This window comes from Capsella rubella, unplaced genomic scaffold, assembly GCF_000375325.1.
Source record: "Capsella rubella cultivar Monte Gargano unplaced genomic scaffold, Caprub1_0 scaffold_5, whole genome shotgun sequence".
In the NCBI taxonomy this organism is placed as follows: domain Eukaryota; kingdom Viridiplantae; phylum Streptophyta; class Magnoliopsida; order Brassicales; family Brassicaceae; genus Capsella; species Capsella rubella.
The window spans coordinates 11020898-11034587 of record NW_006238919.1 but is presented as its reverse complement, the minus strand read 5'-3'; the positions used below and the strand labels follow the sequence as shown (position 1 = coordinate 11034587).

General features: G+C 38.6%; 4 protein-coding genes across 4 annotated transcripts; 2 read left to right on the top strand and 2 right to left on the bottom strand.

Moving 5' to 3' along the window:
* Positions 1–55: 55 nt before the first annotated feature.
* On the bottom strand, positions 56–2792 carry LOC111830416 (biotin carboxyl carrier protein of acetyl-CoA carboxylase). Its single transcript, XM_023782187.1, has 9 exons — positions 2562–2792; positions 2035–2196; positions 1663–1733; positions 1386–1439; positions 935–1198; positions 774–836; positions 624–692; positions 495–540; positions 56–396 (listed from the first exon to the last, which is right to left on the bottom strand). Exons 1-9 carry the CDS (start codon positions 2593–2595, stop codon positions 329–331), a joined length of 831 nt encoding a protein of 276 aa, XP_023637955.1. The 5' UTR covers positions 2596–2792; the 3' UTR covers positions 56–328.
* Positions 2793–2967: 175 nt separating this feature from the next.
* On the bottom strand, positions 2968–6341 carry LOC17884782 (tRNA (guanine(37)-N1)-methyltransferase 1). Its single transcript, XM_023782184.1, has 11 exons — positions 6230–6341; positions 5945–6042; positions 5752–5856; positions 5327–5389; positions 5040–5113; positions 4444–4927; positions 4236–4355; positions 4004–4147; positions 3580–3686; positions 3368–3442; positions 2968–3278 (listed from the first exon to the last, which is right to left on the bottom strand). The coding sequence occupies exons 1-11, from the start codon at positions 6322–6324 to the stop codon at positions 3222–3224; spliced, it is 1422 nt and encodes a 473-aa protein (XP_023637952.1). The 5' UTR covers positions 6325–6341; the 3' UTR covers positions 2968–3221.
* Positions 6342–6638: 297 nt separating this feature from the next.
* LOC17886800 (PRA1 family protein B1) lies at positions 6639–7691 on the top strand. The gene has a single exon (XM_006292206.2). It carries the CDS (start codon positions 6745–6747, stop codon positions 7372–7374), a length of 630 nt encoding a protein of 209 aa, XP_006292268.1. The 5' UTR covers positions 6639–6744; the 3' UTR covers positions 7375–7691.
* A 2401-nt stretch (positions 7692–10092) lies between these two features.
* Positions 10093–12987, top strand: LOC17886829 (probable leucine-rich repeat receptor-like protein kinase IMK3). The gene is made up of 2 exons (XM_006290556.2): positions 10093–12074; positions 12176–12987. Exons 1-2 carry the CDS (start codon positions 10340–10342, stop codon positions 12805–12807), a joined length of 2367 nt encoding a protein of 788 aa, XP_006290618.1. The 5' UTR covers positions 10093–10339; the 3' UTR covers positions 12808–12987.
* Positions 12988–13690: the final 703 nt, after the last annotated feature.

Below are 13690 nucleotides of genomic sequence, written 5' to 3'. Positions count from 1 at the left end.
TTATAATCAAACAAACATTCGTCAATTTTCTTCTGAATTTCTTCTGATGATCGGGGAAGATAAGATAGCCACGTCATTTCTAATAACAAAACAAAATTCACCACAACTCTCTTTTTTTTTTTCTGGTGCAGAAAAAAAAACATTACGTGACCAAAAACAAAAACACAAGGTTACGTGACAAAAGACAAATGATAAGAGCAAGATCAAAATAGACTCTTTGCAACTACAATCTTCAAAAAAAGAAACACAGGACAAGACGAATAGTACAGTCTCGAGATGATGAAGGTTATTCATTTGGTGCGGAATTGGGCTGAAGAAACCATCATTCTCACTGGATGTTGATATCGTGGAACGATGGTAAGACCGCTACCAGAGGATCACCATAACCTACAGAGTCTGTTTTTACATGAAGCATGAGAGTTTATATTAATTTTCTCATATGATTTCTGAATGTTCATATTAATTGATACGGTTTGAATACTCAAAATGTTTACCTCCCTCATCTGAAAGAAACTTGAGGACTTCCCCAGCTACATCCGACTGTTTCATGAATAGCAAAGATCGATGAGTACAATATTTGATAGTTACGAAGAAGAGATGGATACATTAGCTTAAGCTATTACCGTCACTGGAAGTTCTGTTCCCAACTGATGTAAGTATCCGACAACTTGGCCTTCCTTTATTTCATCACCCTGAGGATTTAGGATGGGACATTCTTTAATCTTATTTGTCTTTTCATTTTAAGAGAAGAAAAAGAGTTTAGAGTCAATTACCTCTTTGCAGGTAGGAGATAGTTTCTTTCCTTTTACAGTTCTGCATCTCTGAAACTCGCCAACCTTTAGAAAAGAGAAGAAGATTCAAGATCAAATTAAACAAGAAGAATGCGAGAAAGGGATATGAAAGCAATCACTAAATATGGTGATGGATCTCATACTGAGGGAGATTTGACGAGAACATAATTGTTTGATCCAGATGCCTCCAAAGCTGTCAACTTTGCTGGTTTCCCATATGATGTATTCATAAATGGAGATACTTTCTCAGAAGGTTTTGCTTTAGATGGGCTGGGAGCAGAAGAAACAGATTTATTCATGGGTTCAGAAGGAATAGGAGGTGCTACGCTTGGAGAAATATCCGCCACGGGAATGGGGTTTGTGGCTGCGCCAATCTTCCGTTTTAGGTTCATCTCGAAATCTCCAACCTGTAGTGAAAGATAGCATCAGAAATTGAAATTGTTGGAAACTACGTTAGAGACTAGTCAGCCTCAACTCAAATAAGTGATATTAGCTCCATCACTGTTGTAAAATAACTTGCAATTGTCTTCGTCATAGGGTTAAAGAAAAGTTTACGAAAACAGTAAAGTTAAAGTTAACGCCAGAGAAACTTGCCTTGAGTTTCAGGACAGCAACCTCAGTCTCATCACACATCTCGTGGACCAGTGCCTGCAACAGTTGAAAAATAAAACATATAATTCATCGAACAATATATAAAGAAAGGTCCATACATCATGTTGAAAAATTATAAGAGTAAATTGCCTGAAGTTATGCATCCAAAATCCTGACGATCTAGAAAGTGCATATTTGAGGACATCGTCAAATCATCACCTACCAAACTTATAAGCTAAAGAAACTAGTATCTAAACCCAAATAAGGCAAAGGAAGAAACCTCCACTTCTTTCGGGAAAGTAGTCCGTCGAACAGATTTCTTCCCGTTTGACACAGTCGCATCAGATGAATCTGCAAAACCAGAGATGAGCAAAAGTCCAGGAAAGAAATGAAAATGTTCCAATCTTCACATCACTGTATTCCCTAGTTCCAAGACAATTGGGAAAGATGAAGAATTACAGCTAGCCTTAGGTAATTGAGTACAGAATTTCTTTAAGAGCAAAAGAGACTAGTAGCATATTTAGCCAATGGATCGTGTTAGCTAAGTGATGAGGCATAGTGGCATAACCATTCCAATCCTAAGTTCCTAACAGTGAGAAAGGAATCAACCAGCAATACAAACATGTAGAAGAATTGTGGAAGAAAAACTCACCATCGCTTTTGGTAGTTATCGAAGTTTTAGAGGCCTTTGCACGTAACACAAGCGTGTAATTGCTGCTCCTGTTGGATAATCTCCACCGTGGTACACAAGAAGTACCAGAGGCAGACCAGTTTCCAGAAAGCAAGTGAAGCTCACTCTGTGACCCTAAAGTCTCTGTAAAATGGAACGAGAAAAATCCCACTTAATAGCCTAAAATCCAACAAAGCACCTGAAGAAAGACCAATGGAAATATTCCGACACTAGACGAGAAACGCATCTCTGATACAAAAATAATCAGACATTCAAGATCCGAAATCGAAACCTTATCCAGTCACAAAAAAATACCAATTGCGACAAAGAGATCGGATCTATCAAAACATGAAAACCTCAGATAGTTTAAGACTGTATAATTACACTCTAAGAAGCAGCAATGTCACTAACTGATAGCTCCAATCTATACATTTCTAATGATGGTCCTCTGTTATAATTTTACACAACGAACGAAAGGAAAGCAAAGAGACAGAGCGGGAGAGACTCACGATGAAGAGATCCGAGAGCTGCAGAAGACGCCATTGGAAGAAGAAAGCTTGAGCTAGAAAGGAGAAAGAAAAAGGTTTTGGGTTCGTTGAATTAACACCAAAATAGAATTGGGTTGGTTATTTGAGCTAAGATCGGTTGAAGAAGATGTGACGGTTGGGCAACTTTAATTATTTTGAGCGGCCTTCTTCTTTGGTTACTCCGTCCGCCGCATCTACACTACGGTCCGTCACTATTCTTGCTAACATGCGCCAGTGTAAAAGCCCACTCTTAATGGTGAATATGTGGTCAAGAGTATATTATTACTAAATGTGCTTTCATCTTTTCTAACAGTCTTTTTGCTAATGTCAACTACACTCTCAGAGTCTTGACTCTTCAGCATCTTCTATGAACTTATTTCACAAGGTATGGGCAAACAACACTTTATTAGTGTGAAGGTACAAACTACGAACAATGTTTAAAACCAACCAAAAATCTTTGACAATTCAGTTCAATCATTTGTAGCAATGGATTTTAGAACTGCTGCTATATAACATCCTATGACACAAGAAGACTCTCATCTCATTCATTAATGATTCCTGATCTATTACGATACCATAAAACAAAACGAGAAGAGATTCCAAAGGCGTTTTTGGTTCTGTTCTTTTTCCTACAAATGTCTTTTACTCTTCTTGTTTCATGCATGCTTCAGGTAGTCTAAAGCTTAGACAAAACATCGCCTGCAATGTACAAAAATATCCATGCTCAGGAACCAAAGACGATAATATACCAAAATTCATTCATGAAAAACAGATGAGTGGGATCTTACCTTGTTTGGAGCTACATCTCTAACCTTGTGGAAGACTGGATCTTCTATATGGAACTTCAAAGCAGTTTCAGCTTCCTTAAAAGTGTCACAGAAGTAGTATTTCAGATTTTCAAGGCATGCCGAAATTTGCTAACAGGTCTTTGGTATTAAGATATGATAGTGAAGAGAACAAAACTACAAGGGACAAGCAGGAGGGAGTGGCTGATACTTACTGCAATTATAGACTCTGTCGTTTCGCTTGCACGAATGAAACAATAGCAATGAATTAAAGGAAGAAGTCCTTTCCAATACTTCCTTTGAATAACATTAGTAAAAGAATCTGCACAAACAATTACAGAGCTTATATGCATTAGTAATATGAAGAGAAAAAAAAACTAGAGTTGAAGAACAAATCACACATACAAGCCTTAAAACATGATGCATGTTCTATTTATATAGACCCTGGTCCTAATTAACTTGCTAATGTGAAATGTAGTTAATGAAACTCTCTTTTCACATAGCATAAACAGCATTACAATATAACCATGAACCAGAATACTGAATCAAGATCATTATTTTGTGAGCTGCAATTTCCTATGTAAGAGTCTAAAAATAGTCCCAAATTTAACAAAAGATCTAGAATCGTTGATAGCATACCTATAAACTGCAAGGCAGAAGCTGGAAGGTTCATGATAACATGGTCGATGTGTTCCCACGGCTTTGTAATGGGAAGCAATGTTTGTCTCAACCTCTTATTTGCGTGTCCTTCTATACTCTTGCGGTCTTTTCCTACCCCATTTTCTGCACTCAAATAATATATACTTGTGAATTGTGATGATCCCCAAGGCTAATAGAATGTCTTAGAAAAAAATTCTGAGACAATTCTTACCTGTCTCTGTAATACCAGAGGGCTTCTTAATTGCACCAAGAGCCTCATTTATGGTTGCATTGGATTCATGTATCCCCTCTCCACCAATTCCAACATTTTTATCTTCAAATTTAGTCTCAGCTATAGTTAAGCACAGTATAGAGACCCCAATCGTTAATGTTATTCTTTATGCTAACTATAATGCAAAAATATAGTTTAAATCCACTACCTCCTCGACCGACTGCTTCCTTTGTTTTACCATTAGCCACCGATTGCAGATTACCCTCAAAAGTTGACACCGTCATCAACTGAGAGAAAAATTTACGAGCATCCATATTGTGCACACAAATAAAATCATCAACCTTATTGAACTTTGCATTGATCTTCAAGTACCGAACACTGTCTGGATTTAAATCATTTGCATAAACGAAGCATCCTTTTTGTGCAGCTGGAATAGCAAAAGGCCCAATACCAGCAAACATATCACACACGGTTTCTCCAGGTTTAAACAAAGACGAAAGCCGCATGTGCTCATGCTCCAATCTAGAATTCCAATATACCAAGCCATAGTCCAGCTTGAATCTTGCGCCATATTGTTTCACTTCTGTTTCCATATCATTTTCCCCAGCTAGCACTTCAAACTTTGGAACTCGAAACTCATTACTGATAGTCCCAACTTTATTCACAATTGTCTTGATTCTTGGATAATTTTTCTAGAAATATAAAAGACCACCAGAAGGTTAGATGCCTTTGCTGTGATGACACGAGATGCAATTATTAAATAAATAAATAAATGCTATCATGAACAGAACATCAAAAACTTACATCATAGATAACCTTTGCAATAACATCTTTGAATGGAAGGAGCTCATCATGTAGATTTAAGTGGGCAATATGACCTGCACTTAGTAAGCAAAGAGATGTTGGTTCTCTTGAGAGGATTTATAATACTTGAAAACTTAAGAAGAAAATATACCCATTAGTGTTTAGGTTGCAGACTAGATGGAAATAAGTTATAACAAATGCACACAAAAATTGCTAGACCATGCAAACAGATTTCTTCTAATCTAAAGTAGGTAAGTTCCAGAAGCAAACAGAAATTTAATACTTAACTATCGTTTCAAAAGATGAAGGTATGTCCACTCCATCTGGTAGAATCTGCTTCAATATGTGATCTGCGAGGAAAAAACCATATCAGAAGATTTCATATCACCTAAACAGGATAGGGACTTAAGGAAATAAGAATTTTTAGGCTAATAGAACCCAAGAAACCGTTAGACCATTTACGAATAGCCATTGATTCGGATTGCAAATGTCAGGGAAACACAAACCAATTGGCGAAGAAACGGGCCAGCAACAGTTAGAAGGAAATGGTAACCAACTTTTCTCGTACGTATGTATAAAAACTCAAAAAAGCTTTAGATTAAAGAGCGCAAGAGAAGCTTGTTTCAAACAGATCATAAAGGATAGCATTCCTGTTAATTCCAAGATACAAACGGTAATGGAAGAAATCTTCCTAATGAAATTGTTGGCTTACCTGCACTCCAATAGGAATATCCAAGAGAGACCGAATGAGGAACAACTTCAAATTCACTTAGTTTCTTAAGCTGGTTTAGTTTTTCCTCGGGTATCTCCGACAAATCTGTCCTATAACAAAGAAAAACTTGGTTAATACGACTAATCCCCACTATTTCCTAGACACATTCCCAGATAAAGAATTTAACTCTTACCAGCACTTTTAACGTTGTCGGACAATATCACCAAACGAGTCTTTTCACATGAAGGATCTTCAGTGATGGGCTTAATTCGTGGCATGTTGAGCATGTATCTACAAGTTATCAAACCAAGTATGTTCCTTTTCATCAGTACGAATACTAACCACACTAAAAAGTAATGGCTGCTAACTCCACTTTCTCATTGAACTTATTATTCTCGAAAATTTGAACTTATTGAACACATTTTTGAAAGTCATATGATTCTTAGCTCACTAAATTTGTGTTATTGAAGAAACGTACCCATTGAGAATGCGAGTTGCACTTTTGCAGAGTTCACGGGGAATTCTTAGAGCCCACAGCTTGAGATTGACATCGAACTTGCTTTCATCAAACATGGTGCTAACGATGTCGTTTTACAGTGTTCAAGAGAAGAAGAAGTAGAAGAAAACAGAGCCGAGTGAAGAAATCGGCGGAAGATGAAGAACGAACCACCAAACCGTGGCGCCCGTCAGTAAAGACGTCAAGGTTAGTCGTGCGCTCTCGGTATTTTTAGGGTTTGATTAAAAAAATCCCCCAAAAAAAAAAAAGGAAAGATTACTGCGAAAAAGGCAAGAGGCGGAATCGAACCGGCGACTTTGAGTATTTGGGCCGGCTCAACCTTTATGGTCAGAGTCAGACTCAGGCCCTCAAAATATCTAATCTACACGAGCTCTGATTGAGCAGAACTACAGAACTATTGATTATTTTCGTTCAAGCTTACAGATCGGGAAGCTCAGGGCCAGATCAGCCGCATCTAACCTTCACGCGCCACCGCCATGGCAACTCCACCGACGCTACCTGTCACCAATCAGCAAGCTGTTCAATCTCAGCCTCCAATCAACACACCTGCTTTTCGTACTTTCTTCTCACGCCTCTCCACCTCGATCCGTGATGGCTTGTCACAGCGTCGTCCTTGGACGGAGCTAGTCGATCGGAGTTCCATGGCTCGTCCTGAATCTCTCACCGATGCCTTGTCCCGGATCAGGAAGAATCTCGCCTACTTCAAGGTTAACTACGTCGCCATCGTCTCCCTCGTGCTCGCCTTTTCGCTTTTCTCTCATCCTCTCTCCCTTCTCGTGCTGCTCGGTCTACTAAGTGGGTGGATGTTCCTTTACCTCTTCCGGCCATCAGATCAGCCATTGGTCGTCTTCGGTCGCACTTTCTCTGATCGAGAGACCTTGCTTGCTCTTGTCTTGTCTACGATCGTCGTCGTGTTTATGACGAGCGTTGGATCTCTCTTAACCTCTGCGCTTATGGTTGGTGTTGCGATTGTTTGCGTACACGGTGCTTTTGTGGTTCCTGATGATCTCTTCTTGGACGATCAAGAGCCTGCCAATGCTGGATTACTCTCATTCCTTGGAGGTTCTGCTACCTCAGCTGCTGCAGCTGTCTCGGGGAGAGTTTAAGAGCTGGATTCGATTCAGATCTCGTCAACGAAGCAACCTGGAGTTGAGATGAGTATTCGTGCCTTTTAATTACAATTATGATTGGTTACTCCGTACTGATTTTAGGGATTTGGTGTTGTTGATTTGAATGTAGATTCGTAACGAAGCTCAGCATACTTAGAACTACGAATTTTTGGTTGCAATATCTGCTTCGTCTTGTGTTGTTTTTCTATTTGGTGGCTCGACACTTTTATGTTCAGATGTAGAAAACTCAAAGTTGCTCTTTCTCTATCGTTCTCCTAATTTGGGATTCACTGTTAAATTTTCATCTCCCTTCATTCAGTCTGTTCTCTTGTTTCCTTTATCAGTGGCAGTGACTTTCAGAGCATTGGTCACCAAAACGAATAAGGATATTGCTGCAATTGGGGTGGTTCTATTTGTGTTTAGGATTCTTTAGCAGTTTAATGGAGATTCAGTGACATAATAGTTTGATCTGGAAGCACTTAGCTAGAAAACTTAGTAGTTTCAAAAGGCTATATGGTGTTCGAACTTATTAGGTGATTTCTGTAGATTGTCTAGATATACTTCTTGGTGCATGTTCGATATTCTTTGTTTAAATGATCCATTTCATTGTGGCTTGTAAAGGATTGTAGCCAGTCAATTAGAGAACAGCGCTTTGGATCGTTAGGGTAGGACTGGTAAAATTCTTTTTAGTAGTTGGTGTGTCTTCTTCTTATTTGAGATTTGTTATTATATTCAATACAGCGCACATGAAATCTCTTGCGTTTACCATAGTTGTTTTATTGATGGTCTAGTGGCTAGTTCTTCTTTAATTGCGGTTATCTCATATATCTGCTCAGTATGTAAGTATGGAACAGATATGATTGCCTTGGTTTTCCTTTTCCGGAAGCTTGATCAGATGGCCAAAATTTAATTTATAGGTTAGATCTAGCTATGTGAATGATATGGTGGTCAAATCGAGCTCACAATACTTATATATCTTAAGTTGGTGTTGTTGTTTGCTACCATACTAAAGGTGAAGAATATGGAAACGCATGATAACAATAGATCTACAAAACGAGAATCAAACTATAGTTGGAAATCTAGCACTTAATGTTTAAAGGATTTGGTGAACACAAGGTGATCTGATTAAAAGAGTAAGGCATTGATGATTGGTTACAAAATTAGGCTAAGCTTTGGTGTTCGAGGTTGATGGTTATTAGTTTGTGTATACTTAACTTTGAAAGATTTTCTGAACTTAGTGGGTAATCTGGTATAGTTTTGGTCTTCAATTCCCCCGGGTCTAACAAGATTTCAAGGAGAACTCTAATTGCTTTAGCAACAGCTTAATCAGTTTGATAAAAGCTTCCTTGAAAAACCATCTTGTTTCGATTCCACCAAACTTTATGCAAGAATAATGTGAGACTTGAGACAAACAGTTCTTGTGATAGCAAATACAATACATGACATCACATGAGTTCAAGGTAAGAGAGAGTATCTCCAGAATTTTACTCTTTCAAACCTTTGCAAAAGAAATGGTCAGGATTGGTTTGGAGATTGAGAAGATGTGTTCAAATTGAAAAATGTGTTCAAATTGGAAAATGTATATGCAAGGAAGATACATATATTTTAAAAAGCTGCATACCAATCGAGTTAGATGTGTACAAATCAGCAGCAACTAGCATTAGTAATAGTAGTAAAGAAACAAAAGCAAAGATAGATCAAACGTCAACAATAACATAATATGATAACCTCGTACGGGACACACACCCAAACCTTCTCCTCTTTTCTTTTTATAATAATTGTAAGACGAGAAAAGTTTCACTTTCAAGTTTAAAAAGTAGGGCGTCTTCTTCTTCTTAAACTAGTACACCACTTTTATTACTTCCCAGTTCGAAGGGGCACTATATAAGTCATTAAATATAAATGAAAATGGTCTTCTTCGTTTTTAACTTTGGGCTTCTTCACTAGTGAGTGTGATCCACTGGCTTGTAGGTCCCACAAAAATATAGCCGTTGGGAGAAGAAGTGAAGGAGCGCGGTTCGTTGTTCGTGTCCATTTAGGGCACCAGCTCCGGCGCACTAAACGAAGCTGGTCTGCAAAACACAATAACAAAAAAAGAATTTAAAATAAATGCTGTGTCTGCTTTATTTTACTTTATTCAGACGAACTATACTTTGATCTCTTTCTTTAGATTTGGAATAAAATTAAGAAAAATATTGTTGACCTCACATCCAAAACTAGTACTTTATTTATGTTTTCCATTTTCTATCCAAGAAATCACAAATGTTACAAACTAACCGAGTAAATTAGAGTGTTAAATATCGTATTACTTACTGGTTCAAATTTGAACTATGAGTAATACTCTTTGTCAAAATCATTTTTTGTTTTATGATTTTATAATCTTTGTCAGAACCAACATGTTTGTATTGTGTGATTGATGATTTTATCGTTTTTGATACTAATAAACCAAACCTTTTTATAAAAAGAAAGATCTACAATCTTATGAAAATAAGTGATTCCAATTTCCCAATGACACATTTTGTAGTTAATTAGTAATAAAAAAATTTAACAAACACCGTTAGACAAAATAACATGAGCAAGAGTGACCACACCCCATCGAAGAAAACAAAGTGTTAGTTTCAAACACTAAATAATTAATATGAATAAATGAAAACTAGCCGTTGGAGCTCATTTAGTATTATAGGCAAAGAAGCAGAGAGCCACTGTTCCCACCCCTCAACCTCTTATTACCATCACCTGATCTTTGTCTCCCCCTCCTCTCTCTCTCTCACTAGAAGATAAAAACAACACTCACCAAGATTCTCTCTCTCTCTAAGATGGTCACGTGCTGTGTTGTTCTTTTCCAACGAAACACATCTCTCACTTTACAAAACTCTTTCAAATCCAAAATCTTCCTCTGTTCTATCCTCCTCAGAGCTACTTTTCACTCTTAAACATTCTCAAACTCTTCTTCTCTCTTCTAATGGAGTTTATTTCTCAAAACCAAGCTTTCTTTGATTTCCCTTCTTTAAGTATGATCAACACCACCATTGATCAACCTAAGGCTTCACTTCGAAGCTGCTTTCTTCTTCACCTGATCGTGCTCCTCCTCTTCTTCGTCCCTCCCAGCTCGAGCCAAGCATGGGACGGTGTAGTGATCACACAAGCTGATTACCAAGGCCTTCAAGCAGTTAAACAAGAGCTGATTGATCCGAGAGGATTCTTGAGAAGCTGGAACGGTTCTGGATTCAGCGCTTGCTCTGGAGGCTGGTCTGGTATCAAATGTGCTCAAGGTCAAGTCATTGTGATTCAACTCCCATGGAAGAGTCTTGGTGGTAGGATCTCTGAGAAAATCGGACAGCTTCAAGCTCTTCGCAAGCTTAGTCTTCATGACAACAACCTTGGAGGCTCGATTCCAATGTCCTTGGGGCTCATTCCTAATCTCAGAGGAGTCCAGCTTTTCAACAATCGTCTCACTGGCTCAATCCCTGCTTCGCTCGGTGTTTCGCGTTTCCTTCAAATGCTTGATCTCAGCAATAACTTGCTCTCTGAGATTATCCCACCGAATCTTGCTGACTCTTCTAAGCTTCTTAGGCTTAATCTCAGCTTCAATTCACTCTCTGGTCAAATCCCAGTGAGCCTCTCTCGTTCTCCTTCTCTTCAGTTTCTTGCTCTTGACCATAACAACCTCTCTGGTCCAATCTTAGATACTTGGGGTAGTAAGTCTCTTAGTCTCCGTGTCTTATCTCTTGGTCACAACACTCTCTCTGGTCCATTCCCATTTTCACTCTGCAACCTAACTCAGCTGCAAGAGTTGTCCTTTAGTCATAACAGGATCCGTGGAACCCTGCCTTCTGAGTTAAGCAAACTCACTAAGCTTAGAACAATGGATATTAGCAGTAACAGTATAAGTGGCAAGATCCCTGAATCTCTAGGAAACATTTCTTCTCTTACACATCTGGATTTGTCTCAAAACAAACTTACCGGAGAGATTCCTATCTCCATTTCTGATCTGAAAAGCCTTAGCTTCTTCACTGTCTCTTATAACAACTTATCTGGTCCTGTTCCTACTCCCTTGTCCCAAAAGTTCAACGCCTCCTCTTTCGTCGGTAACTTGCAGCTTTGTGGATACAGTGTCTCAACGCCATGTCCAACTCTGCCCTCACCGTCTCCTGAAAAAGAAAAGAAATCATCCCACAGGAATCTGAGTACCAAAGACATCATCCTCATTGCTTCTGGAGCACTCCTCATAGTTATGCTTATCCTTGTATGTGTTCTATGTTGCTTGCTGAGGAAAAAAGTTAATGAAACCAAAGCAAAGGGCGGAGAGGCTGGACAGGGAGCTGCAACAGGGAAGACCGAAAAAGGAGGGGAAGCAGAAACTGGAGGCGAAACCGGAGGGAAGCTGGTTCATTTTGATGGGCCAATGGCGTTTACTGCAGATGATCTTCTGTGTGCAACCGCAGAGATTATGGGGAAAAGCACGTATGGTACAGTTTACAAAGCTACACTTGAAGATGGAAGTCAAGTTGCAGTGAAGAGGTTGAGAGAAAAGATCACCAAAAGCCAGAAGGAGTTCGAGAATGAGATTAATGTGTTGGGAAGAATCAGGCATCCGAATCTCCTTGCACTTAGAGCTTATTACTTAGGCCCCAAGGGAGAGAAGCTTGTCGTCTTCGATTACATGTCTAGAGGAAGTCTTGCCACATTCCTCCATGGTAAAGTTTAAAACTATTGCTAGAAAAGCCACAAAGTGTTGTAATATTTTTGCCAAAGAAAGTAACATTTCATAACTCTGTTTTCATGCTTGAAATTGCAGCAAGAGGACCAGATGTTCATATCAATTGGCCTACAAGGATGAGCTTAATAAAGGGAATGGCTCGAGGCTTGTTCTACCTTCACACGCACGCTAATATCATCCACGGAAACTTAACATCAAGCAATGTGCTTTTGGATGAGAACATCAACGCCAAGATTTCAGATTACGGTCTTTCGAGGCTAATGACGGCAGCAGCAGGATCAAGCGTGATTGCAACAGCTGGTGCTTTAGGTTACAGAGCACCTGAGCTCTCTAAGCTGAAGAAAGCTAACACGAAAACCGATGTATACAGCCTAGGTGTGATCATATTGGAGCTTTTGACTGGTAAATCTCCGAGTGAGGCCTTAAACGGCGTGGATTTGCCTCAATGGGTTGCTACTGCGGTTAAAGAAGAGTGGACTAATGAGGTTTTCGATTTGGAGCTGTTGAATGATGTGAACACAATGGGTGATGAGATTTTGAATACACTGAAACTGGCGTTGCATTGTGTTGATCCAACACCGTCAACAAGACCTGAAGCTCAACAAGTGATGACACAGCTCGGAGAGATTAGACCTGAAGAGACAACAACAACAACAACATCCGAACCGTTGATTGATGTTCCTGAAGCTTCTGCTTCCACAAGCCAATAGAAAAGAGTGGAGAATTTTGGTAGTTTTGGAATGTTGCAGAGTAGTAATAGTAGGTTTTTTTGCAATTCTTTAATTCGTCCAACTAGTTTGATTCTTCTTTGTTTCAGTGTTTTGAACCATTTTATCTATCAGTTTGTGTTTGTAAATAGTTTGTGTTTCAACAAGTAGTCTCTCCTGTTTCTTGAGCATGAATGAAAAACTGAAGGCTACTACACAACATTCTATTCACCATATACAGTAAAAATATTTAGGTAAGTTTCAAATTGGCACACAAAATATAATACCGAAAAGGAGAGAAACATTAAGAAGGTTAGAACGTCTTTACCAAATTCCAATAAGTACAAGACCTATGCAAAGAATGAAATGATCGATCACGCATTTGCTGAAACATCAACACATACAAAGTTAGGCACTTGCTTAATCCTAACGTAGGTTCTACTACATTTACAATCAAAATGCACTTGGTGTCTTACTATAGTGATATCTTTTAGAAGATGATATGAATTTTAAAACTCTTTTTTAACCTTTAGACAAAGAAAATAAAATTGTGAATTTTATATTTCGTAATGACTAATGGTAAGGTTTGCGCTTGTTCAAATCATCCCAATCACATTATAATCTTTTCAAAAACATTATTGAGTTTATTCCTATTTCGTTTTTCCTGACCAAGAACTTTTTTTTTTCTCTTTACAGAAAAAGCCGAAAAGGTAAAATTAGGAAAAGTCCAAATTTACACAAGAAACAAGGAGAGAAATAAAAAATATCTTCCAGCAAAGCAGTAGTACCACACGCCTGACACGCTCCTAAACCCACCTCTTAATCTCGTCCATCCACGTGTCGTTCATCCATAGCCTCATCATCCATTTATATTACCTCCTTCCGC

Excerpts from the sequence above, each read along its gene's own strand:
- LOC111830416 (XM_023782187.1), bottom strand. The coding sequence starts at position 2,595 with ATGGCGTCTTCTGCAGCTCTCGGATCTCTTCATC. Across the intron at positions 2,197-2,561 it reads AGCTCTCGGATCTCTTCATC|AGACTTTAGGGTCACAGAGT; the intron begins GTGAGTCTCTCC and ends TCCATTTTACAG. Across the intron at positions 397-494 it reads GTTTCTTTCAGATGAGGGAG|ACTCTGTAGGTTATGGTGAT; the intron begins GTAAACATTTTG and ends ATGTAAAAACAG.
- LOC17886829 (XM_006290556.2), top strand. The coding sequence starts at position 10,340 with ATGGAGTTTATTTCTCAAAACCAAGCTTTCTTTGATTTCCCTTCTTTA. Across the intron at positions 12,075-12,175 it reads TCTTGCCACATTCCTCCATG|CAAGAGGACCAGATGTTCAT; the intron begins GTAAAGTTTAAA and ends TTGAAATTGCAG.
- LOC17886800 (XM_006292206.2), top strand. The coding sequence starts at position 6,745 with ATGGCAACTCCACCGACGCTACCTGTCACCAATCAGCAAGCTGTTCAA.
- LOC17884782 (XM_023782184.1), bottom strand. The coding sequence starts at position 6,324 with ATGTTTGATGAAAGCAAGTTCGATGTCAATCTCAAGCTGTGGGCTCTA. Across the intron at positions 6,043-6,229 it reads GCAACTCGCATTCTCAATGG|ATACATGCTCAACATGCCAC; the intron begins GTACGTTTCTTC and ends GATAACTTGTAG. Across the intron at positions 4,148-4,235 it reads CTCTGGTATTACAGAGACAG|AAAATGGGGTAGGAAAAGAC; the intron begins GTAAGAATTGTC and ends ATTTGAGTGCAG.